General features: G+C 56.7%; 9 protein-coding genes across 9 annotated transcripts; 4 read left to right on the top strand and 5 right to left on the bottom strand.

Annotated features, from left to right (window-relative positions):
• Positions 1–118: 118 nt before the first annotated feature.
• L226DRAFT_601477 (uncharacterized protein) lies at positions 119–1,424 on the bottom strand (the record flags this gene model as incomplete). The annotated part of the gene is made up of 3 exons (XM_067685684.1): positions 868–1,424; positions 460–719; positions 119–402 (listed from the first exon to the last, which is right to left on the bottom strand). Exons 1-3 carry the CDS (start codon positions 1,416–1,418, stop codon positions 119–121), a joined length of 1,095 nt encoding a protein of 364 aa, XP_067528892.1. The 5' UTR covers positions 1,419–1,424.
• Positions 1,425–2,822: 1,398 nt separating this feature from the next.
• L226DRAFT_527318 (uncharacterized protein) lies at positions 2,823–5,345 on the bottom strand (the record flags this gene model as incomplete). Its single annotated transcript, XM_067679103.1, has 6 exons — positions 2,823–3,038; positions 3,284–4,350; positions 4,407–4,513; positions 4,570–4,698; positions 4,758–5,158; positions 5,223–5,345. 6 exons carry the CDS (start codon positions 5,343–5,345, stop codon positions 2,823–2,825), a joined length of 2,043 nt encoding a protein of 680 aa, XP_067528893.1.
• A 391-nt stretch (positions 5,346–5,736) lies between these two features.
• Positions 5,737–6,981, top strand: L226DRAFT_576493 (uncharacterized protein; the record flags this gene model as incomplete). The annotated part of the gene is made up of 6 exons (XM_067685361.1): positions 5,737–5,776; positions 5,850–5,881; positions 5,949–6,033; positions 6,083–6,148; positions 6,206–6,794; positions 6,849–6,981. The coding sequence occupies 6 exons, from the start codon at positions 5,737–5,739 to the stop codon at positions 6,979–6,981; spliced, it is 945 nt and encodes a 314-aa protein (XP_067528894.1).
• A 211-nt stretch (positions 6,982–7,192) lies between these two features.
• On the top strand, positions 7,193–7,979 carry L226DRAFT_576494 (uncharacterized protein; the record flags this gene model as incomplete). The annotated part of the gene is made up of 2 exons (XM_067685362.1): positions 7,193–7,278; positions 7,337–7,979. The coding sequence occupies 2 exons, from the start codon at positions 7,193–7,195 to the stop codon at positions 7,977–7,979; spliced, it is 729 nt and encodes a 242-aa protein (XP_067528895.1).
• Positions 7,980–8,884: 905 nt separating this feature from the next.
• Positions 8,885–12,702, top strand: L226DRAFT_576495 (uncharacterized protein; the record flags this gene model as incomplete). Its single annotated transcript, XM_067685363.1, has 10 exons — positions 8,885–9,301; positions 9,353–9,580; positions 9,630–10,001; positions 10,061–10,254; positions 10,305–10,628; positions 10,680–11,065; positions 11,118–11,297; positions 11,352–11,490; positions 11,552–12,213; positions 12,263–12,702. 10 exons carry the CDS (start codon positions 8,885–8,887, stop codon positions 12,700–12,702), a joined length of 3,342 nt encoding a protein of 1,113 aa, XP_067528896.1.
• Positions 12,703–13,830: 1,128 nt separating this feature from the next.
• L226DRAFT_576496 (uncharacterized protein) lies at positions 13,831–14,126 on the top strand (the record flags this gene model as incomplete). The annotated part of the gene is made up of 2 exons (XM_067685364.1): positions 13,831–13,947; positions 14,010–14,126. The coding sequence occupies 2 exons, from the start codon at positions 13,831–13,833 to the stop codon at positions 14,124–14,126; spliced, it is 234 nt and encodes a 77-aa protein (XP_067528897.1).
• A 1,252-nt stretch (positions 14,127–15,378) lies between these two features.
• Positions 15,379–18,664, bottom strand: L226DRAFT_527321 (uncharacterized protein; the record flags this gene model as incomplete). Its single annotated transcript, XM_067679104.1, has 13 exons — positions 15,379–15,963; positions 16,024–16,085; positions 16,144–16,258; positions 16,353–16,690; positions 16,750–16,781; positions 16,831–17,165; positions 17,216–17,242; positions 17,293–17,626; positions 17,649–17,854; positions 17,977–18,088; positions 18,151–18,265; positions 18,324–18,494; positions 18,559–18,664. The coding sequence occupies 13 exons, from the start codon at positions 18,662–18,664 to the stop codon at positions 15,379–15,381; spliced, it is 2,538 nt and encodes an 845-aa protein (XP_067528898.1).
• A 2,239-nt stretch (positions 18,665–20,903) lies between these two features.
• L226DRAFT_473605 (glyoxalase I) lies at positions 20,904–21,573 on the bottom strand (the record flags this gene model as incomplete). Its single annotated transcript, XM_067676530.1, has 5 exons — positions 20,904–20,946; positions 21,001–21,310; positions 21,361–21,385; positions 21,435–21,494; positions 21,541–21,573. The coding sequence occupies 5 exons, from the start codon at positions 21,571–21,573 to the stop codon at positions 20,904–20,906; spliced, it is 471 nt and encodes a 156-aa protein (XP_067528899.1).
• A 1,096-nt stretch (positions 21,574–22,669) lies between these two features.
• Positions 22,670–24,008, bottom strand: L226DRAFT_346685 (uncharacterized protein). The gene has a single exon (XM_067674115.1). It carries the CDS (start codon positions 23,876–23,878, stop codon positions 22,886–22,888), a length of 993 nt encoding a protein of 330 aa, XP_067528900.1. The 5' UTR covers positions 23,879–24,008; the 3' UTR covers positions 22,670–22,885.
• Between the last annotated feature and the right edge of the window lie 673 nt (positions 24,009–24,681).

Raw genomic sequence — 24,681 nt, forward strand, 5'->3', positions numbered from 1 at the left:
CCGAAAGACTGTATGGGAGTTTACATGAGCCGACCTAGCAGCTCATGTTAGCGTTGGAATAGTAAACGAGTACGAAAAAACTTCATCCGACGTTGAACCGCCTAATGTGGTGTAATCTTCATCGTGCCAGCACAGCTCTCAGGAGGTTCTCCAATGCCGCAAGCTTGAAATTTGATGCGTCAAGCTTCGCCTCCACGCGAGCGATACGCTCTTCCATAGTCACGGCCTTCTCTTGGTCCGTCTCAGCGGTGATCATCTCTAGGTCTGCCAGTAGCGCAGAAGCGAGGGTATGGGACCAATTGTGCGGACCCGTACCGTTTAGCGCAAATGTACCTCTCAGGTACAGCCATTCTTTCTCGCGTTCCGTGCGCTCCTTGCACGCATAGCATACGACGGTGTCCTCTGAGAGGACGAGATTAGGTGTCAGCAACGAGATGAGGTATTGAATATTGTACATACCATTGCATGTAAGACAGCACCAGTACGGCGGTGCGGTGATGGAAGTCTTGCACATCACGCAGTGCAGACCGGACGGGTCTGTGTCGCCGGCAGTGGTCTTCACCGTGCTACGGGCTTGAGAGAGCTGGAGTTGGTCGTCAGCCCATTTGAGCATCCGCCTCCCTATGTCGAAGGTGGGGTGGCGGTAGACTCTCCACTTCACGGTGCGATATTGGACATTGTGCGTCAGATGGTGGACCTTCTTGTTCCGCGTGGCATACCTACACACAGATCGCTGCTGTTGACTTCGTCTTCAGAACAATCTATGCATCTGAAATAAGTAGAGATCCCCCCGCAAGCATCGCAGACGAAACTGATATCTCCATCCGGTTAGTTGCCGTCGCATAGACAGTGACGCGGAGTGCTCACTCGTGTACAACGTCTCGACGTAGCTGGTATGTGACGATACAGCGCCACAAGTGGAGGTCGTCGGGATGTATCTCTCTGATGACCTGAGCCCATTCCTGCGCCTCTTCGACGTCCTGAACACGCCGTGGCTCACGCTGGCGGCGCTTTAACAGTTCAATGTACTGTTGGCGTTTCTTCCTCCTGGCGAAGAGTACCCCCCAATTCAGCGTCCTACCCTGCACCGCCCGAAGTGTCGCGTTGAGAGCAAGTTTCCAGAGCGCTCGTGGACGGTTCGCCGCGAACTCTTCTTCCGGCGGAAAAGATAGCAGGTATTCGACAGGCCGGCGCATGAGGAAGAACGTGCCGTGAGCGAAGCCCACCGTGATCCCGGAGACTGCACTCCCTGCGTCGGAAGCGCCATTACTGTCGTGATCCTCATTCGCTTCAATCGCGTCTCCGTCCGACTGGGTGTCTTCTGCTTCGTCCACGCGTATCTCGGGTACTTCGGCGGCTGGAGTGGTAGTTTCCTCGGCTTCGGGCTGCTGAGCAGGAACATCGCCGCTACCGTTCATCGTCAGGCCCTTCTGGCATATGGATATATCTGCAGACTGTGATGACAGTCTGGACCGGATTTATCTTTGACTGTAGTCACAGTCGGACCTGTAGATGTATCCTGGGCGCTAGGTCCGAGGCCAGGGAGCTACGGGCGCTCTGACCTTGAGGCTTCCCCATTCCGGTACATTGACTGTCTCCCTGTCCACCCTAGCTCTCACGTTAGCATACTACCCCAACGCGGGGCATGAAAATTCACGCAGCGACTTAGTCTTTACCTGGGAACGGCGGAGTATGAATGTCCCATGTACCCATCCGGTCAGTTCCACTGGCATGCGTGCGGCGCAGATCGGTATTGTCCGAACCTGATGCTACTTTCTCTCTAGCTGCGCCTCGACAATTTGAGAACTCAGCTTTATATCTACCAACCAGATCTTCCCCATTCAACTGCTTTCATGTGAGTACTGCATGATGACGAAATGGTACATGCTAGTGACAAAGTGCGACAAACCAGCTCACCCGGCGACCGAGCACCCTTGAGGCGACCCTCCTCAGGAGCTACAAGTCCATCCTTTGCATGAGCAACTAGCCAATCCGGGACATCCTGCCTCTGCTGCATGCGGATACATCGCGACAGACGGTCCTGCGGTCCATGTATCTTGGCGAGGTGCGTAACGGATACATAGCGACAGAGCGTCCTGTAGGCCATGTATCCGCGTAGAGTGTATCCGGATACATCGCCTACAGGGTACTTTCTTCTTGTCGTGATACTGACGTGCTGATCGACGGCGTACTCTGTCATGCACTCCTCGCCTCCCCTCGGACTCATCACATGCGTCGACTTTCTCAACATGCAGCACCCTTCCCGCCATTCCCTGCGCGACTTCACAGCATCCCCCACTCCCGCCACGTCAACCGCTTTTCGCGTGTGTCGTAAGCAGGCAAGCGTCATGATGGATACATTGCGACAGACGGTCCTGCGGTCCATGTATCCAGGCGAGGTGCGTAAAGGATACATAGTGACAGAGCGTCCTGTAGGTGATGTATCTGCGCGGAGTGTATCCGGATACATCGCCTACAGGGTACCTCCCTCTTGTCGTGATACTGACGTGCTGATCGACAGCGTATTCTGTCATGCACTCCTCGGACTCATCGCATGCGTCGACTTTCTCAACATGCAGCACCCTTCCCGCTATTCCCTTTGCGACTTCACAGCAGCCCCCACTCCCGCTACGTCAACCGCTTCTCGCGTGTGTCATAAGCAGGCAAGCATCGCGATGGATACATCGCAACAGACGGTTCTGTAGTCCATGTATCCAAGCAAGGTGGGTCAAGGATACATAGCGACAGAGCGTACTGTGGGGGATGTATCCGGACACACTCCGCACAGATACATCGCCTACAGGCAGTTTCTTCTCTTAGTCTTAGCTCTTTGTGATATTGACGTGTTGATTGACAGCTAACTCCGTCATATTCTTCTCGCCTCCCTCGGACTCATCGCATGCGTCAACTTCTATGTGCAGCACCCTTCCGGCTATTCCCTTTGCAACCAGCCCCACTCCCGCCATGTCAATCGCTTCTTGGGTGTGTTTCAGTGGTTTCGAGTCCAGCTTGTCTGTATACGTCTCTATCATCATGTCCTGTAGGCCTTGTTCACGATGTGCAATTATCTATTCATTGGAGGACACGAAGTGCGCGTATACATTGCTCATAGTACGTAAGTCGGAGTCGCCTCTGTCGGGATGCGGGCATGCACAGCATGAATCTCAGCAACGTTGTACGATAGATTTCAATCAGAAGCCCAAGAAATTACATGTTTGATCGTACATGAATGTGAAACGCGCCACAGACATACATCCTACTGGGTTTTATGGCGTTTACCTACAGGCCTCGGGGCCGGCTTCTTCCTCTTGGTTGGATTATGCGAGCGAGCACCACTGACCCAATCTGCATCTGCGCTGCGAGGAGCGCAGGTCGCACGATGAGGTCGACCTTCACGCTGGTTAGGAGGAGCAGTCTGCGAAGTCCCTGAGCCTCCAGCAAGAGTCGAACTTGCCAACGACTCTGACTCGAGCTCCGCATCCCCAGCCGGTGCAGTCGACGAGCTCGCTGATGACGGCGACCCGAGCTCCACATCCCCAGCTGGTGCGGTCGACGAGCTCGCTGATGACGGCGACCCGAGCTCCGCATCCCCAGCTGGTGCGGTCGACGAGCTCGCTGATGACGGCAACCCGAGCTCGACCTCTGAAGACGGAGAGGGAGCTGGACTCTCCAGTGGTCGTGCCGACCCGGTCTGGGTGTCGAAGCCCGGAACGGTCGGAGAGCCTTCGGAAGGGGAGAAGGACGTGGTGGGAGGAACACGTGGGTCGGGGACAGACATCAGAGAGTGAGCATTGGAGGTCGTCGCACCTAGATCCGACGAGGAGGGTTGGAACAGCGAGGCGTACTGCGGGTCAGCTGCCGCAAAGGCCGAGGCCATCACGGAGATTTGAGCGCTGTCCATGATCTGCATGTCGTCGATGGGAATAAGGTTGTCGCTTGTTAGAGGGTCCACGATCACGTTGCCAGTGACATGTCCAAGTAGCTCGGGCAATGCGTCCTGAGGGGTCCCAAAGGCTTCGTTTTGGGCGTGCGGTGGCGGAGCAACAGGAGCAGCAGGAGGAGGAGCAGGAGGAGGAGGAGGAGGAGGAGGAGGAGGAGGAGGAGGAGGAGGAGGGTTTTCGACACCGGGCGTACAACCGGATGGGATAGATGAAGCCTCCGCGGGACCATTCGGGGTCTCCCTCATCCCGGACACCGGAGTTCTTCCAACCGAGGGCACAGAGTTGACAGAGAGGTCCGGAGGCGTAGACTGGCCAGAAGCAGGAAGCGAGTTGAGGCCCTCCGGTGTGGACGTCGGGGACGAATCAGAGGAGGACGCATGGAGACTGCGTTGCTCTCGAACAGAGCGTGCTACACATGAGACATCAGTACGTACAAGATGATCGAACACGAACAAGAGAACGTACGGAAGATCTGTGTCGCGTACTTCCCAAATGGGACCAGATATTGCTCTTCGAAATTCGGGGTGGCCTGTGCGAAGCTGGCACCGCTCTCCTTGTGACTGAAGTGAGCTCTGATAGTTCCGGAGCATAAGTGCATGCTCCTCAATGTCAACCAGTAGGTACGCACGATAAGGAGCTGATCTTCCCGTCCTGCTCGGGGACCGGACCGGCACCGAGGATACTGAATGTCCAGCTGCTTGCGGCGGAGAGAGGCTTGAAGACACTTTCGATAACTTGAGGCGCGAGGTCGACAGCGCTGTAGGCAGGTGTTGGTGTCATAAGAGGAGATACAGATGCGTACAGGTGAGCGCTTACTCCTGGAATTGGATTGGCGTGCGATTCTTGGCATCCAGATCGAGCGCTCGACTGGCTTTCGCTGCTGCTGCGTTCTTCCTCGCCGTCTTCAGCTCGTTCTCGATTTCATTCTTCACTTCTTCCGACGAACGCTCGTACGCACTTTTGGTACAAGACTTGACGGTGTTCAGCCTCTCACCCTTAGTAAGATCGCGTCCCAGCTCTGCGCGCATCTCCTTAACCTGCCTCTGGACATGAGGCAGGACGTCGGTCTTGTAGTGGTTCCGTGAGTATACCTCCTGGGCTTGTGGAAGGCGAGTCGTCTTCTTCGTGACACCGGCAGCACTGAGCAAGGTAGACATGCGAGGGGTAGCGGAACGACGCAGGGCGCTATCGCGGTTCTTGTGCCATATGTCGAGTTGCTTTCCGTCGCATTGAACAAGGTTCAGGTTCGGAAGGCAACAGTACGAGATCGATCCAACGCACCTGCTTCCTCTTTTTGACCGCTTGTGCCAACTGCTCTAACTCTGCCTCGGACAGCCTATCCGGGTCGTTGTGCCCAAACTGTGCCTTGCATTCCGACCACTCGGCGAACCATTCCTCGTACATGCCCTCAAGGTACTTCGCTCACTTACCGGCCTTCTGGGCAGCAAGATACGCCGGCCTCGTCCTCTTCAACCAACGCCACTGCGCCCGTGAGGCCCAACTTCGCCGATCAAACCCATCGACGAATCCATCATCCTCCGAGTCATCCTCGAGCGCTTGGAGAGCGGTGAGTACGTTGTCCACTCGATCTGACATGTCGGAAGCAAGGGTAAGTCTTTGTAGGAGTCGGGTCGGACGATAGGCACAACAGCAGTAAGTCAGGTGGAACGTGGGGCACAGTGGGGGGTGTATCCGTACGTACGAGGGCAGGCAGGCCCATACTTGACCTCACGCAGAGCTCACCGGGCAACCCATTGGCAGTATACTTCGCCAACGGATCCTGCATGCTTCGTTCATGGATCCCGTGACGCATCACAGCGTGTTCACCTCTTATAGTATGTACTCCCATTCGAGACTCCTGTCCTGACTCGACACAGCAACTGACATCCTTTTCTGTCCGATGTTCAGCGCACGTCAACCAGGCTATAAAGTCCCTGAAGGTACGCCCCACTCTCCATCCCTCCATCCCTTCGACTTACTGTCAACATGCATCTTCGCGGCAACCAGGGCAAGGGCAAGACGGTTGAGGGCGCGGCAGCCAGGGCTGCTGCGTCCTCAACCTCCATGCCCGGCACCTATGGCGACCCTCCAGGTATGTACATGCTCTTCTGCGATGCCGCCGCATACTGACACGAATTTAGCCCCGCTGGCGGATCATGTCCGTGCTCGCATCGTGTGTTGGGAGTGCTATCGTCTCTCTGTCGGAAGTAAGTGCTCCATCGCAAGGCTTGGTGCTAATTTGAGCTGACAATTATCTATTCTAGTGCAAATCTGCCACCACCGTGCGTCCTCGCTCACCGACGACGACGTGTTCAGCGAGCCGATGTCCGAGTCGGAGGCCGGGGACGCCGATAGCCTGCTCAATGACATGTCTCATCTGTCCGACCCGAGCAGAGCAACCACCACATCCGGCCACTCCTCCCACTCCTCGCGGTACTGGCACAACGTTTCCCCTGGTAGTGCCTTCTTCGTCGACAACGCGTCTGCCATCCGCACGCCCCCGCTGCCCGCTGCCCCGGTCGCTGCTGCCCCGGTCACTGCTGCCCCCGTCGCCGCTGCCTCCGTCGCCGCTGCCCCCGTCACCGCTGCCCTGGTTGCTGCTGCCCCGGTTGCTGCTGCTGCCCCCGTCGCTGCCCCGGCCGCTCCTGCTGCACCCAACATGGCCCCGGTCGCTGCTGTCATTGGGCAAATCGCCGCGGTCACCGGTTTTCAAACACTGCCAACGCGTGCAGAGGCGGACGCGTTCTTGGCTCAATACAACATCTTCGCCCACTATGACCCCAACGATCCAACATACACAGGATCGTGGTACGTCGTAACGAGGGGCCGCACTGTCGGCATATTCAGGCACCAGTGCGTACTCTTTGCTACCAGATCACATATCCCGCTAACATCTCGCCACCATAGGGCCACTGCTAGTCATGCCACTCTCGGGTTCCGTGGGCAGAACTGGCACCGGGCCAGCTCGTACCTCGCGGCGGAGTCCGCGTTCTATGGGTGTGCACTCTCCGGTGGCGTCTCTGACCAACCCTCTGCCTGAGACTGTATTGTGCTGCTGTGTACGTTAGAGGATGTAGTCAGCAGGGTTTCTTGGGATCGTAAATGTGTCCAACCGTTGCCCGATATTGTTACTGCTATCATTGTTGTCTCGTAGCCATCTCATATAAATACAATGCTGTCTGTCGTGCCCTTTCAACCCCATTCACCCCACTTGTGCTCTTAACCCAGTTTCCGTCCACACATCACGTCTCATGGGCCGTTACCCAAAGTACCTCACCCACGCGGCGCGCACTGCTGCGAAGCGTGCACAGCATGCCAGGTACAGTCAATCGGATCGGTAAGATCAGATCTCATTGCGTATGACATCATGGATGGTACTCAATGTCAGGGTCTAGAGGGAAGGCTACCCGGGCCAAAGGGCGGTCTAAACTTCGTGCTACTGCTATCGCGGCTTGTGTGGAGATACCAGGAGAGGCACGCACACGTGCCGCGCAGTTTAGTCTCATATCGCCCACGTACATGGAGGTACACGGCCCCGACCTCGGTCTCTGTTCCTCCCCATACACCTTTGTGATGCCCGACCTCAATCTCATTGCTGCCATGGAGGAGAACGGCTGCGAACCATTGGAGCTCAAGCTGAGAACTCTTCAAGCGCGTATGGCATGGAGCGATGCCGTGGGACGGATGAAGGAGTGGTCGCAGCAAGGATTGGAGACGTCGCGGATCATAGAGGCCGGGGTTGCAGACTTGAAGGCACGGGTTCGTGCATGGAACGCTGTGGAGCGGGACGTCAGCACAACCATTCCGGAGGGTCTTCGAGAGGTCTATCTAGATTGGGGAGCAAAGAGACTGGTCGAGTTGGCCGAGGAACTCGAGGTCCGGCAGAAAGGTGTTCGGGCGTACAATGCCGCTGCCAAGAGAGTCGAACTGCCCTCTCAGCTTCTCAATGTCGCAAACATGAGGTACCTCGAAAGCTTGGAGGATGAAGACAAGGCTCAGGAGGACTGTGGTGACCTGTTCACCGAAGAGGAGGAATGAAATGGACGAGGGACGTCACGCATTGTCCCATGTGTACTGTACATCCTTGTACGCACGAATGCTTGCACACTTTACCCTTGAACGTTCTGAACACTCGCATGCGTCATATTGCAAATATCTACTTGAAGTGAGACACCCTCTCAGGCATACGACACACGCAAGCAAGTGTTTGAAACCTCCAGTGAGACCTTTCCTTGTGCCATAAACTAATGGTCATGAGTTTTGTATGTTTTGGCCCGGGTGCGACACACCGTTATGTGGGCTGTGATTGGCTGGACTAGGTGAGCGTCTGAGATCAGATGGGCACCTGGCAGGAAATACTGCTTGCTGGCGGGGCTAGCGTGCCATTTCGTCCTGATCTCCCATGTCTGACAAACATGCGGACTGCATGTTCACTACCGCTTCTTCTTGCTGGACTACTATGCCTCATCTGTTCTCTATGGCCAACCTCAGCTCCACCCTCCCGGTTATCTCAACTGCAACAGGGACGGTACGAGGACATTGCAAACTTCGTCCTCTCGGGTCTCAACCTCCAGGAGAAAAATCGCACCGAGGATGTCGCAGAGGGAAAGGACGATGCTACAAGAAGACGTAGCTTACATGTGAAGGTATGTTCTATCTACAATCTATCGAATACACTCCAGCCCGCCCCTTTTCGACCACAGTCAGGCATCCCGGAGCAGAGTGTATACAACAGGCGAAATCAAGGGCGGTCCGGTCTAGAGAAGACAGAGATACCGGTCCCTTGTCGGGGAGACCCCATGTGCAACGGGTCAGGAGGGAGGCTTAGGACCGTGTCTGGCTCGGTACTACCGAACATTGTACCCGTACGTGTTGATCATGAATAAAGGCTTGTCCAAATCTCGTTGTGATGCAGGCCTGTCCCCCCTCATCCGCTCTATATCATGCCTCGTTGTAAGCTCCGCCGGCTCCTCACCGCCCTCCCCTCCCTTTTGTGCCAGATGACGAAGCGTCGTGGCAAGAATGTCATCCACCATAACCTCAACTTTGATACCTCGGATGACGACGATGCTAGCCCATCCTCCGAGGCTCAGGCGCGTACAGAGACCCAGAAGCATATCGTCTACATACATGACTCCTCCTCCTCCTCCGCTGCTCACCGCACCTCGTACATACCCATCCCGCTGTCCCCAAAGAAGCGTGCTCGCACCTCCTCTAGCTTAGATTCTGGTTTTGCTACTCCCCTCAACGATCCTGACTCAACACATTCTGAAGAGCAAGAGGACCTTGACCTCGAATATCTATACCATCGCATCGAGACCCTGGACGTCAATGCACAACCACGCAAACGAACCGCAGGGGTGAGCAATATGGTCTGGTCATCAGAATGATCCGCTAACTCCCTCTTTTAGGACCGGCCCTTGCTGCAATGGCAGTCTGAAGTTCAGACCTACCTCGACGAACTTCTTCGATTAGAAGGGCGCGGCGATTTCAAGACTCCAACCTGTCCTGAATGCAAGCAAGCGCTCTACACTGAAGAAACTCTGGGCTATCGTTGCGACGACTGTGACGACACTGCGTTATACTGTCAAGCGTGTACGAAGGAACGGCACTTGCGACATCCTTTCCACCGCATCAAGGTGGGTCTTTTGTGTTGTCCATGTGCCTGCTGCTCACGCGTTTATCAAGAGATGGACTGGCACCCACTTCGAGGTCGTCACGCTCAAGAGTCTCGGTCTACGCATCCAGCTAGGTCATCGGGTCGGAGACAAGTGCTACAACCCCGTCCAGGCCTTCGGGGATGCGTTCATTGTACTGGACCTCCATGGCATCCACGAGGTGGCACTCGATTTCTGCGGTTGTGAGACGGCTGCACCTTCCGTCAACCAACTCCTGAGGTATAGGCTCTACCCAGCAACTTCCACTGACCCGCGGACTGCTGCCACGTTCCGTGTCCTCGAGACTTTCCATCTTCTCTCCGGGCAGTCCAAAATCTCCGCCTTCGAGTTCTACACCACCCTGGCCAGGAAGACTGATAACACCGGCACGAGGCCGCTGAAGGTGAGTAATCACATACATGTCATCATATCTGGGTGGCATCTCTGACGCATATTCTCAAGGACCGCTACGTCTCCTTCCTCGCTATGATCAGACAATGGCGCCATCTCAAAATGCTCAAGCGTGCTGGTCAAGGGAATGTGTCCAATGGTGCTCTGGCCGTACCGTCGGGCAGCTGCGCTGTCGAGTGTCCTGCATGCCCGCATTCCGACAAGAACCTGCCGAGCGACTGGAAGACAGCTCCGCCTGAGAGAAGGTAAATCCATACCAGTTCTGAAGCTACATTTGATCTAATGAGATATGCAGTTGGTTGTACAGGCTCTACCTCGCGATCGATGCGAACTTTCGTCTCAAGCGGAAGAAGGTTTCGACAGACGCTCTGGACCCTAGCCTCAACCGCGGGTGTGCATACTTCGTCGAGGATACCGCGTATCAGGCGCATATACGGAAGTGGGATTCTGACATGGGTAAGGATGACCTTTCTGCAGATTGCAACACGCACGACGCGGTCAAGCTCGCGAACATAAAGGGTGCGTCAGGTTTGGCTGCCACCGGTATCGTCACCGTAGACTGTAGCCGCCATGAGATGAAGCGACCATGCTCCATCGGCAATCTGCAGAAGGGCGAGCGGTATGTTTACTTTCTTCGTCCGCCTGATTTTGACTTATACGTTCTTGGTAGGCAGGTGAACACGGACTATATCCTCAATTCCAGTCTCATGCACGGCGCACCCACTGACGTATCTGTGTCCTACGATGTCGCGTGCAGCTACAGTGTTCGGGCCCCCTTGCGATGGATTAAGTACGGATTTTTTACGTTCAGAGATCGTAACATCGTTTGGTCGATACCTATGTTCCACCTGGCCGCGCATCGTGAACGCTGTCGCTCCGTCTTCTCACCTTATCTTCTTCTCTACTCTGGCCGGCTGAATGGGGAAGGCATAGAGCGACGCTGGTCGATGTCCAATGGCTATGCGCCGGCTACCAAGGAGATGGGGCCGGGATCGCGCACTGATCTGTTGGACGATGTATTCGGCGACCAGAATTGGGCAAAGGTGACTAAGCTCCGTATGTCCCCGCCAAACATCCAGTTGTGTCACTTACTGACATGTTGCTATAGCGGCGGCTCTCCTTACGCGCATCAAGGTCGCCGTTGTTGAACGCTCCAAGCACGTCAACGCCTATCGAGAGTTCACCGCTTCCCTGCCACCGGACTCTGTCTCTGAATGGAAGGACGCGGTTGTTGCATGGGAGGCATCGCCCGCCACTGCCGCAAACCCATATGAATACCAACGCACTCGTATGTTGCCCGCCTAAGTTTTGTCTTGTACTCGTACTGATGTTCGCTCGAAAGACATCACTCAAGCGGCACTCCGTCTAGAACTGGCCAAGGAGGATGCACTCGACATAAGGGAGGGCAAAGCTCCTGCCCTGCACCAATACTACTCCTCAAGCACGCTGGTCGTTGTTGGAATGGAGATCGAAGACCAGCAGTACGTCACCAGTTAGGGGAACACATCTACTCAATAGCTCACATCACATTCATTTTTCCAGACGCAAGCTACTTGCTGACAGCTCTGCTCTTGGTGCTCATCCAACAGACCTCCAGCGGGCGAAGATTCTCGAACGTCAAAACGCCTTGCAGCGCCGCATTGATGGCTGGCGCGCAATTCAAGAACTCTTCATGCCAGGCATCGCCACCCTCATTGAGCGACCCTCCCACGTCGACGCTTCTTCTCTACCCCAGAACCTCCCGCTTCTTCTGCCCTCCACCGCCTGTGTCCACATCATTGTCCCCAATGTCCTTCTCACGCATGAGTGGCGATTGCGACTAGCGCAGGCCTTCGACGCTCTTACAGATCTTCGGGGTCACCTTGAAGTTCGCGCATATGTATACCGCTACAAGGACCACCACGTCCGAGGCCAGAGGGAATCTCTCCGCTCCCGCGACATAGTCAATGGCATCGAGGACAAGATCAAGATGGACGCATCCCGCTATTGTGCCGCCTACTCCACCCTGACGACGCTCTCAGCCGCCCTCGGCAAGCAGGACTGGAGGGGTTCGCTCCAAGTCCTGAATGATGCTGACATTCGGCACGTTGCGGCCGGTGACGGCACTGGCTCCGAGGGGCGTCAGGAGATCTCATGGATCTGGAAAGCTGGCAGCGGAGATGGCAACCTCGCCGACACAAATGTTAACAGCAACCTGCAAGAAGGTACGTATGATAATATCAGCCATATCAACATTGCTATATTATGTTCTAGGTCTCCGTGTTGAATGGTGCAAGGCGCGGGCACGTGCTCTGCGGTGGATCGAGGAGGTACAGATCTTGGAAGAGGAGATGCGGCGCACGGTGGCGTACTACGACTGGCATGCAACATGGTGGGAGGCACATGCAGGTCCCACACACCTCTCACGGCCAGAGGCGATTGAGGGCGTGCACGCGTATGCCTGCCGACAAGCGTCGATCCGGCGGAGGATGCGCGAGTTCTGTCGTAGCGCCTGGAGCTGTGTCCGGGCATGGGTCTGCTTGGGTCAGGGCTCCTCCGAGACGTTCTGCCTCGACGAACCGTTGCCCGCAGATGGAAGCAGTGCCGACAGTGACCTGCCCTCCCTGAGAACTATCTCTACCAGCTCACTTGAGCTGGAGAGAGAGATGGAGGACGTAGGTGAGGCGGACATGGCCTTTGAGGACTTCGACTGAGCACGTCACGGACCATCGGGCTGAGCAGATCTTGTATCACGTTCACGTATTTCCCCACCAATATAGCGACTTTTGACGTGACTGCGGCGCTCTGGACAGCGCTCTCAATGCAACATTATCGTTGTGTGTCTCTACTTGTTGCGTGCTTGCAGCGCTTTGTTTGTTTCGGGCTCCATAATCATAGCGCGCTTGCCTCCTCTCCTGCTTCTTTCACTCTTCCTCCCAACCTGTGGGCACTCGCATTCTAATTGCCCATATTAGAATGCGAGTGCCCACGATGTTCTATTTTCCGGGCGCTTGGCCACTCTTCTGCTTGTTTAGACTGCGGCGCTTGGCCCTCTTCTGCTTCTTTGCACCTTCCTCCTGACCAGTGGGCACTCGCGTTCCTCCTGCCCATAGAACGCGAGTCCTGCCCATAGAACGCGAGTACCCGCTGGTCTCTCTATTTATCGTATGCTTCTGCTTGTTTGGACTGCGTATATATTGCGCGCTTGACTCCTCCTCCTCCTCCGCTTCTTCTGCCCTCCCTTCCGACCGACTCTCGCAGGACACTTTGTGTCCATAGAACGCGAGTGTCCCAGTGCCAGTTCTGCCCACGGAACCCGAGAGTACCACAACTCTCCATTTGTTGCGCCTGCGCGTTCCCCGACCCGACTCCTACTCTTGGTGATGGACCTGCCAGCTGCGGCAGGTCACATTCTCTTAGATCTTCTCGGTATGTCCATCATCTCTGTTCTGTTCTATGGATTGTTCTGACCGCGCTTCTGCATGACAGTGCTTCGGACGATCCGAAGCTCCCGTGTGCCCGCATCCCGACAGAGGCGACTCCGACTTGGCTTGTTCATGAGTGACTTCCCGACACACTTCACCTTCCACGCGACCCGCGTGGGAGATACATGTTGTGCGTGCCCGCATCCCGACAGAAGCGACTCCGCGTCCCGCCGAGCACTTGTACAAGTGCCCGACCTTGCATCTGTATGGAATCCGTCTCCCTCGACGGAACCAGCAAGTCATCGAATCCCGTCCGCTGGCGCTTCCCATCTCCCCCACCTTCTGAGGTACCAGACCCAGATCCTGAGAAGTTGGAGGATCCGAAGCACTCCATCGCCACACATGACCCCATCCGTCATGCCTGCTAAGAAGCGTTGCGAGTTCCAGTCCTCTGAGGCCCATTGCAACCAGGCTGTCCTTCGTATTGTTGGCCAATGCCCCCACTGTCGTCTCCAGTTCTGTGGCGACTCAGAGGTACGCTGCGCATTTGTTGTCATCCTCCCGCTATGGCTGACCCGCACATCTCTGAATCCTAGGAACGTGATACTACGCGCACCTGGCCAGAACAAGGTGTCTATATGACGATATGGATGCCCGCTAGGGAGGAAACCGTTCCTATTCTCCAAGGTGCGCAGTACTACTCCTTCTGTTAACAACTTTTCTCATTAGGGCTGGTCTATTACAGGATGATCGACAGGCCACCATGGCCTGCAAAGTATGTATCTACTCATTGCTTGCACCGGATACATCGCTCACAGTCTTACCTACAAGGCATGTATCCAGCCGTCGTTTGCGGCGGATACATCGTTGACAGTCCGGATTGTAAGGCATGTATCCAGCGGTCACTCGTATTGGATACATCGTTGACAGTCCGGACTGTAAGGCATGTATTCAGCGGTCGCTCGTAGCGGATACATCATTGACAGTCGCGCGTGTCGCGCCTGTTGGTGATGTATCCGCTGCGAGTGATGGTTGTTGGATACTTGTCTTACAGTCCGAATTGTCATCCATGTATCCGCTGCAAGCGACAGCTGGATACATGCCTTACAATCTGGCCTGCGATCCATGTATCCATGCTGTCGCCCAGCATGGATACATCTTCCACAGACGCACATTCATTCGACCGCCTCCCTCGAGTCATATGTCCGGGTCGGTAGTGGACGGAGTGGCTACGCGACACGGCGGTTGGGTTCATTATAGACAGTATTGATTGTAATTTCGTCGCAGCTCGTACAGAATAGACTGCAACTCCGAACTAAAGCAAGCAAATGCGTGCCACACACTGAGCGTATAATGATTACTAAGATGATGTATCCAGTGCCCCTTCAAGTGGCCGGATACATCGTTTGCAGAGTCCCGCGCGACCACCAGGCTAGCGGCAATACATCTCATCGATGGGCCGCGGGCTGGATATTGTGGTATGCCGCACAAGTGCAGCCCAAACCAGAACCGCGGTATGCTGCACCCGTGTAGGCAGAACCGCAATCGCATCCGACAGAACCGGAAACACGCTATGCTGTGCGGGTGCAGCCGGAGGTGGTGCAGGATATTAGGAGGAGCCGAACCGGGGCACGTTGCAGGCTGCATCCGTCGAATACATCGGGGTGAGCCTGCGGAGTACGAACTGAAATATTTGGCATAAAACTATTACTACAGGAGCCTGATCTATGGGCGGAGTTCCAAGTGAAGGTCCCCAGGTGAGAAGGGGCCCTAACGAGCAGTAGGAGCCGCTCTGCGCGGGCGGGAGGCTGCACAGCAGGGGGGATTATATTTAGCGTCAACTGTAACTACAGGTGCTGATAGATCCGCCGTGACCTCTAATCACAGTCATGGATATATCCATCTGCCAGCATGAGGTGTCATCGTCAGCATTCGTCCACCCGAGGGTATCTCCCTGAGTAAAACTCACCTCGCCTGCTCCTCCGCACCCGTCTCCTGTTCAGGCTGCTCTCCAGAGACCACGAGCTGCCAGTCAACATCGGTTGGCCCCCACTGCCCGCGAATCTCGTCGAAGTCCGGAGCCACGACGCCCTCGTAACGCCACATAACCTTCTGACCGTACTGGAGGAGCAAATCCTCTTTCACGAAGGTAAGTCGATCGTTGTTAAGGGTTCCATGCACCACGTAAGGCCCGAGCGCGTCCGTGCCAGAGCCGACGATAGCCCCGTTCACGTCGTGGGACGAGACAGTGAAGCTGACGAGGCCGTCGCCGTCCCGGTCATCGTATGCGTGCGAGCCGCTCCAGTGCCCGACAAGAGTGTGCGCGGCGGTGGGATGTGGGGAAGTCGGATCATCAAAGGTCGGATCGGGGATGAGGTCGATGTCTTCCGTCGTCGGGCAGTAGAATAGCGGGAGGTCGCCTTGCTGCGAGTCTCGGTCGGAAGTGGGCGCAGGTGGGATTGGAGGGAAGTTGTTCATCATGTTTGCGTCCTTGTCGGGATCCCTCTTCCAATAGTCGCTAATCTCGGGTTCTTCGAACGCCAATGAATACTATGCAGAAGCGAATATGAGTGAATGCGCTGCGTATGGACTTGTCACGCATCGACGTACGAGTCCGAAGAAGAACTTCTTCATTTGCTCCTTGTCGTCCACGTTTTGCAACTTGTGCACAGCTGGTCCCGGTGAACCGTGATTCGATGTTCGATAGACACACAATCAAGAGGTACTGACCTTGCAGGGTCCGCACCCGGTCCGAAATCGCATCGATCAGAGTTGAGAGTGAGTCCCAAGTTCTTCCTCGTGCAGGGTAACAGTGTGTGCTTGTTGAACGATATGCAAGCTTCTCCTGAGCAGGATGAAGATGAGGGGCATGACATACTGGAGCGCAAGCATGCAAATGTCAATCACTCGTACATCATGTACGCAACAAAGTAACTGACCTTCTCCGGCCTCCCATTCCCCGCCACGATGGAGAGTGTATTGGCCTCGTCGACGTAATAATTGACGCCCCGTAAGTTATGCTCCAACTTCCGTTCATTCTCGACGACGTAGTCCTTGAACTTCAAGAATATGACGTCCGACTCCCAGTCGGTGCTGTCCCACTGCTTGACGTCGCGCAGTCCGGCAAGGAAGCGTTCGATCCAGTGCACGTCCCACGACGAGACGAAGTCGGCGATGATCTTCCGGTTTGCAGGGAGTGCCTCGACGGTCGCCCGGGCGATTTCCGAGATGACCTTCCGGATCCGCCGGAAGTACCATTGAACGGTCATCTCGAATCCTGCAGCGAGAGCGGAAGGGGTGAGGAACATGCGTGGAGAGGATGGATAACGAACGCACCGTACGTCCAATACGCGATCCAATGAGGAAGGCTGAAAGCAGGCGTGAGTTATGCCTTTCTGCAGAAGATGACCCCCTCACCTCCACTTCTGCGGCCGGGCGGCGGTGAATGCATTGGCCTCCGCGATCGTCACAAATGAGGAGACATCGTCGTCCAGCGCCTCGATGAGCGGCTGTATCCGCAAGACAGTTATGAACTGCAGCGCCCACTCGTCCTCGGGGGAAGCATGCGGGTCTGCACGACTCGCAATGTCCGCGATCTCCTCCATAGCTTGCGCGGCGGCCGCGGGGTCGCTCCCGTCCTTCTTCTGCTGGGTAATCACACGAATGGCGGCGAGTGCTGCGTGGCTCCCTTCAGCAAAGTGGTCTCGGAGCGCCATCACGAGGTGCTTGGCCTTCACGCTGCCTTTCCAACCCTGTACAAGAGTAAGCTAATCAACGCAGCGAGAAGTCGATATGAACGTACCATCTCCTTCCAGACGTGGTACAGGTCCTGTAGCAATCGTTAGTCGTGAGGGTGACGATCCAACACATGAGACTCACCCGGTCGACAATCCGCTCGTGCGGCCCAGCAAGAATAGTGTCGATGACCCGATCCGACTCATGTCTGATCTCGACCTTCACCTCATCCACCTGCATCTTCATCGCCTCAAACTTCTGGTCGAAGAACTTGTTGTCCGCTAGAACCTGCTCTACGTCCTTGTTCACCTCCTTCCGCAGGTCCGTTACCGTCAAAACGGCGTCCAGAGTCTGACCCGGGACCGCCCGTTTCTTCGCCCCCCTCTCGTCCTTGTCCTTTCTCGGCCCGGCCTTCTGCTTCGCGAGTACCTCTTCGAGAAGTTTGTCGTTCTTTAGGACGGCGTCGATGCCCCCCAGCCTCTTTGGCAACAAGCGCGGACAGGTCTCGCTCTTCGGGCGTTCGCATGCGCTCGAACACAACTTCCATCAGCTTCGAGACATTCTCGTTCAGCTCCGTGAAGGACGTGCTCATCGCAGTGAGTGTGACGTTGGCGGTGGTGATCCCGACACTGGCGTGGATCTGGAGGTCGAACTGAATGCCCGCCTTGTGGTCGGCGAACTGCTGCGCAACTTGGGTGAACTTGCCCTACCACTTTGTGCTCGTGAACAATTTCACTATCGTTCCGGCGCAGGTGAGCAATTAACCCGACAACATTGTGTGCGGGCGTGCGTACCGGCGGTGGGGCGTTTCTGGTAGCTGTCGCAGACCTTGGCGCAGCGCTTGATAGAATCAATTATAGAGTCTAGACGCTGCTTCAGGCGGTCTTCAATCGACAATCCGTCAGGCCCTGGCTCCTTCACGTTCACGACTTGCTTGAGTCTGAGTCACAGCTGTCAACATGCTGTAATATAAGAACAAGTCGCGCGCGAGCTTTGACTCACAACTTGAGCGTTTCCATCATGTCACACATGGTCAAGTTGAGAGCGATGACTTTCTCGTCGTTTTCTCGTCGCGTCAGCTCCAAGGTCAATCCAGCCTTGAAGATGGACACAGCGACTGGATACCCGGAAGTCAGTAAGTCACCCCACAACTCGGACGCGGTTCGATTGCTCACTTTGAATGAACGGATGCGCTTTGCCAAGTTCGTCGAGTGCGTTCATGAGCACCTTGCTGTTCTGCGCGAAGTTGCTGACCTGGTCTTTCACGAAGCCTAGGGCTTGCGTAGCGGCGTCACTCTGTGCGATCGACACCAGAGAGCTCCCGGACGCTTTCGATGCGGCATTTCCTGTGCATGTCCTCGAGCAGTCGGACCACCGAGGTAAGCAGGGGAAGAGGCGTGTCTCACTCACCAATAGCGTTCAGTCTCTTCTCTCCCTTGGATGGTTCGTACGCCCGAGTGGCCTTGATGGCGGCGTCGGCTTCCTGCAGTGCGCCATCTGAGAACTCAGTCACCATTGAGCCCCTCGGGGTCGCACGGATAGTCCTGCGATCCTAGTCCGTCCTCTGGGGCGTTCGAGTGTTCAGCGCTGTTGCGGGCAGTCTCCACTAGAGGTGACCCGAAGTCGTGATCAACGCAACGCGGGTCGAGTGTTATATGCATGCCCAGACAACGACAACCTGTGTAAATCGTTGTTCGTAGGCGGTCCTTGGCTCCTGCAGCGGCCCGAATATGAATGTGGTTTGACGGGCGCATCGATAAACTATCTGAACCCAATCATCATGGGATAATTGGCGACGGCATGTATCGGTAGTTGAACATACTTACACAAAACGGCGCCGTGGACCTACATATCAACTTCCAAGGCACGGGAATCTCAGCATGGATCCTGAGCTTTCCCACAGGTACTGCCTCAGACCTATGCGGGGCGTCACAGGCTTACAGGTAATAATCGCATTGGCCGCGCCTCCAGCTTTGTCGGTGCACTGCGGTGCTTGGACAAGGCGGCGCTGCGGAGTGGGCGGGGTTATTGTGTGGGCCCGCGTGACACATGAACACTAGTGGCAGTTTCTGCTGGTTGGCAGTTTTTATTGGTTCGAGAGGACGTGGAAACGAGAAGGGAGAGGTGTCGGGACAGGTGGGGAGAGAAACGAGATGGATGGCTCACCACAGTAGTCGCGAGCGAGACCGTGAGAGAGGTGAATCGGGGGACAAGCGCCAGCACGCCGCTAGTATGATGTTACCACCAAGCTACCTGCTTGCGTTTTCCATTCCATGTCTCCCTTTGAAGAAGGATGACGAGGTCATACGACTAGGAGTTGGATCTGCGACAGCAGTTCAGGGAACCTTGCGTGTGGGTTCAAGCCTGTCTGTGCGTAGCATTCTGCCTCGACTTGGAGCGCTAATTTCATGCTGATGATTCTACTTCGAGCATTGGCCGAACTCCGAGTCCAATGGTCTATGGAGTCGTAACGTAGAGTTCACGAACCACGTCTATGGCGGCGACGAGGATCCAGACTGCAAGACGTCAAGCCGGAGGACATCCTCGAGTACTCTCTGGATAGCGATGATGATCTGTTCGACCCGTCAGGGTACGATGCTACGCCCTTCGAACCTACCGACGACAACATTGGCGTCCAAACTGAGAGCAGTGTAAGTCGGTCTGGTCACCTCTCAATATTCAACGCTGATGGTGACTGACCGAGGAAAAAAGTGACGTATGTCCCTGCCAACCGATGATCTCGGTCCATCATGCATCATGGTCAATGCCGTCGCGCGATTCCGTTCACTTTGTTGAGGGCTGAAGGCTGAAGCGACCTCCAAAACTCCCAATGGCACCTCCCTCCTACACGCTCTCTATTACCGAGGATACGTCCAAGACGACGGGACGACATTCGCAGGCGAGGTGGCACCCCATATGCATCGAAGCCACCATCTACAGGTCACAGTCCGCGCGGAGGACAGCAGTCCACGCTTATAACGTCCGATGCAATCGAGAATCATTTCTTCTTTCAACGACTCCCCTCCCTTCTTGGCTGATGTGCTGTTGCTGTCGTCCCTACCCGCTCGAGTATCATCAGCTCAATGGGCCGCATGCGCTGTGGACTCACGTATGCCCTATACAGCCGTACGAGATGGGATGGTCAGGATGCCCGATGCTCACCTCTTCACGCGGTCGTACTTCGAGCAAAGGAGGCCTGGGGACAATCGGAAGCGTCACATCGAGCTGCTTATCCGCCTCTGATCAACTATGCCCACTTGGATGAAAGAGGAGGTTATGGAGCTCGCGCGCATCACGCAAACGCTCACCGCGGGCCTGTACGAGACGCGTTACGAGCACGAACTGAGGTCCACCCCGATACATCTGTTGTCAGTGTTGAGTTCCAAGTTCTCGTACACTCCAATGCCTCAGGCCTCATGCATTCATTGCTCATAAGTTACATCCGACGAAAATGTTACTGGCCTGTTACACCGTCCAAAATCTTGGATTGCCCGCCGTGGAAGTTCAAGCAACGTGTTTGCACGTGATCGTGTCTGAGTGTGCTCCTGGGACGCGTCTCACGGAAGCCGCGCGGAGTCCCGCCCCACGGGGGCCGAGTGGAGACCGAGTGAGATAAGCAAGGTTCCTGGGCGTGTTGTCCTTATCGCGGGAAGGGATGGAGGGGCAAGGGCGAGTCGTATTGCTGAGAGACGACTACAGGATACAGAGCGATAATCATACACTGCGCGGACGGCTCTTCACGTTGGTTTGTGGATTCACTGGGGCTTGAAGGAACCAGGGAGGACCTCGACCCAGTACCTGCACGTACGCGGTGAGCGGAAAGGAAACGCAGGAGGGGATAGAGAGACGCACCCATCGGGGTCGAGGATGAAGGCAATGTGCTTCATCTTGCCGTCAGTGAGCTTCTTCTGGAACTTGACGCCAAGCTTCTCAAAGCGGGCGCAGGCGGCCTCGACGTCGTCGACGGTGATGGCGATGTGGCCGAAGCCGCGGCCAGGGTCGGAGTTGCCGTTGGCGTAGCCGGCGAAGTTGGGGTCGGACTCTGTGCCGTGGTTGTGGGTGAGCTCGAGGATGCCCTCGCGCTGGAAGCGGTTTTCGGGGGTGGTGGGGGTGCCGTTGTCGAAGGCGAGGAAGTAGAGAGTGAAGGTCTCGAACTTGTTCTCTGCGGCCGGGTCAGTGCTGGGAGTTGGAGAGAGGGAGGGAAGCACGGACCGGCGACGAGGTCCATGCCCAGGATCTGCGGTGGGTTAGATGAGGAGGTATGAGCAGAAGGAGGATGGACGGACCTCGGTGTAGAACTTGAGGGACGCCTGGGGGTCCTTTACACGAATCATCGTGTGGTTGAACTGCGGGCGGTGAGTATACGCGTGTCTAGAGACGGAGATGACGCACCTTGAAGCTGGCGGTCTCTGCGGTGCGGGGCATGGCGACTGGACGGAAGCTGGTGAACGAGCGTGCGTTGCGAGGACGAGAGTTGGGACGAGGATATCTGAGCGATCTGAGAGTGAGCATGGCCAAAGTGACCATCGATGACGCACCGGCAAACGCGCCGACGCGAAACGCGTGACTCGAAAACAAGCACAAACAGCGCGGTCGCGAGCTGTTGAGCGGAACACGTGGCGCATCTCGTGCGGGCTCTTCTGTCTCGTTCGGAATCGGATGGCTCTCGCCTGTTATCATCTCAACCTTGAACTTGTCGCTCGCCGCGGTGCGCTCGATGTTCCCGACGCGTTTCTCGCCGACGCCGCCTGCGCGTCCGTCGTCGGTCGCGAACTTGCCTTTCAAGTACCGCCGCAAGAGTTTCTCTGAAGACAACCCAGACTACTACCTCGTTCCCCCCTCCCCGCCTCTTTCCCCCTCGCGCTCCCTCTCCATGTCCTCCTCCCCGCCGTCTTCGCCGACTACCCTCGCGACGTCTCCTGTGCGCCCTTCTCACTTGGACACCGTTGCGATCGAACACCCGTCCAGCCCGACCCGCCCGTCTGCCTTCCACGGCTACGGCTATGCATACACCTATTCTCGCCGCCATGACCATGATCTGATGTCACCTGAGCACCAGCACAAGCGTCCCTATGCCATCATTCCTCCCCCTCCCACATCTGCCCGCTCCAGTTTCTCCGCCTCCTCTCCCACCGAGTCTGACGGCCTCCCTGCCCTATTCTCTTCGCGAGGCACCTCTCATCGTAAGTCCCTATCCTTCACGTCATTTGTTGACTCGTTCACTGCATCGACGGTCTTTGCACTCCGAATGGTTTCTGCGCACGCACTAGCCTCCGGTCTGGGTTCACCCCGGTCTGCAGCCTAGTGTCTTCTGCCACTCCATCTTTCTCCGTCCCAACTTGTCCCTCTTCTCCCGCTCTTCCGTCGCCCCCGCCTCATGCCCCGCTCTATCCGGATCATCCGTCCCGATCAGCCCATGACCTACCCGCCTCGAGTTAGAGTTATCCATATATTCTCAATCTTCCCGCGTCACCCTACACACAACGCCCAGCTCTCTCGGCCCTCCTGTCCTGCAAGACGCCCAGTCTTGTTACAGCGGTCATCTTCATCTTCATCACGGCATCTGTTCCAGAGTTCCCTCTACTTCGCTTCGCCCCAGCCCTTAAAACCCCCTTGATGTCCGCGTTCGTTTCCCTTTTCCCCTCCTCTGCTCTCATCTCTTATCGGCATTCGCGATACTTACCCTCCGCATGTTTTTCTCCCTTCCCGCAGATGACGAAGACGATGATATCGAGGACTACGGCTTCGCCTTCGACCTCGACGATCTTCTCGCCGGATCTTCTCCCTCCCGCAGAATCTCCTTCAACACTTCCGACGAGCGCGACAAGCCTTTCGTCCGTCCCCCGCCCAAGTTCACCCCGACTCGCACCCGTACCCGCGCGCAGGCTCCCTCCTCGTCGACATCGACATCCGCATCCCCCGAACCGCCGCGCGTCGGTGCTGCGCCATCATTCGCTGCACCTGCGGTAAATCCTCGCTCCCCAACTGTCCCGAGCCAGAGCACCCGCTCCCGTGCCTCGGCGCCACAACAACAGTTGCCGCCAGCCACTCCGATCTGCGCACGGAGACGAACATCCTCGCCCGAGCCCCCGGAGCCTCGCGCCAACGAAGATGCAGACGACGTCCTCCCTCCGTCGTCCCCCATTGCCTCATCCCCGCTCTCTTCGCCATCCCGTCCGTGTGACTTCACCCCACGACCCGTAACGCCTGCGCGCGAGCGTGATTCGCTGCCCCCTTCGTCCCCCATCCCCATCTCTACCCCTTCGCGCGCGCCTGACGCTGACGCTGATGTGGAGATGGAGCTCTTCGCGTCTCCCCCCTCGCCTACCCTCGATGCGCTGCGTATCACGTCGAGGGTGACGTTGCGCGCGTTGCTCAACCCTGCACCTGATCTTGTTCTTCCGCCCCCACCTTTGCCTTCGCATGCTGATCCGGCAGATCCCGCCCCTGCTGCTCCGGAACTCGTCCCGGAAGCGACGGGTGCTGAAGACGATGTTCCCGTCGCGGAAGAGGAGGAGATAACAATCGCGGAGGAGAGCATGGAGGTTGCCGAGATCGAAGTGATACAGGTCAGGATGGAAGCCGATGGCGACGTCACGCCTCTCGTGCTCGGCGAGGCGGAGCAACCCATCGAGGACACGGTGGTGGACGTCGTCGATGTAGCTGAGATGATCACGGAGCAAGTTACAGAGATGGAAGTCCAAGCCCAGGTGCGTCGCGCGTCGGTCATGCTTCATGCTTTCGCTCATCCTGTCGACGTAGATCCCCGAACCTACCCCTCTCCGTTCCGTGCCTACGTCGCGTGCACCGTCCGTGTCGCGTTCCGTGCCTGCATCTCGTGCGCCTTCCCTGCCGCCTGCTGTTCCTGAGACGCGCGCACCTTCAGTCTCGCTCTCCCGCGCGCAGACGCCTGCATTCGTCCCATTGGAGGAAGTCCCGTCGTCCCCGCTCTCCCCGGCCCCGTCCTCGATCGTCGACGCCGACGCCGAGATGTCGGATTTCGATCTCGACGTCGTCTACGTCCGCCCGCCCTCCCCAGTCTCGATCCCGGTCGCTGGACCGAGCCGCGCGGTGTCGTTGGCGCGCGACGAGCCCGTCCGCGTGCCCCCGCGCAAGAAAGCCCGCACGGAGCCCCCGAGGAGGACGAGTAAGGCCAAGCGGAGTCGGACCCCGACGTGGACGGATAGCGAGAGCGAGGCGGATGCTCCTGTTACGCCTGTCAAGCCGAAACCGAAGAAAACTAAGCAAGTTGGTGCTGCTCCTGCGGTCACGGCTGCTGCTGCGACGAAACCCAAGACTAAGCGGTCTCGCACGCCGACGTTCACGGATAGCGAGAGCGAGGCGGACGCACGCCCTGCTGTGGAGAACAAGAAGAGGAAGCAGTCTAGCGCGTCCTCTTCCACCGCCGCGGCCGCTGCTGCCACCACGGCGAAAACGAAGGCGAAGAAGCGTGTGCGGACTGTCTTCTCGGACGACGAGACGGGGTCGGACGACCCTGCTCCCGCTCCGTCTGTCTCTGTCCCTGTTCGTATG

The sequence above is a fragment of the Lentinus tigrinus genome (assembly GCF_003813185.1).
Source record: "Lentinus tigrinus ALCF2SS1-7 unplaced genomic scaffold L226scaffold_66, whole genome shotgun sequence".
Taxonomy (NCBI): Eukaryota; Fungi; Basidiomycota; class Agaricomycetes; order Polyporales; family Polyporaceae; genus Lentinus; species Lentinus tigrinus.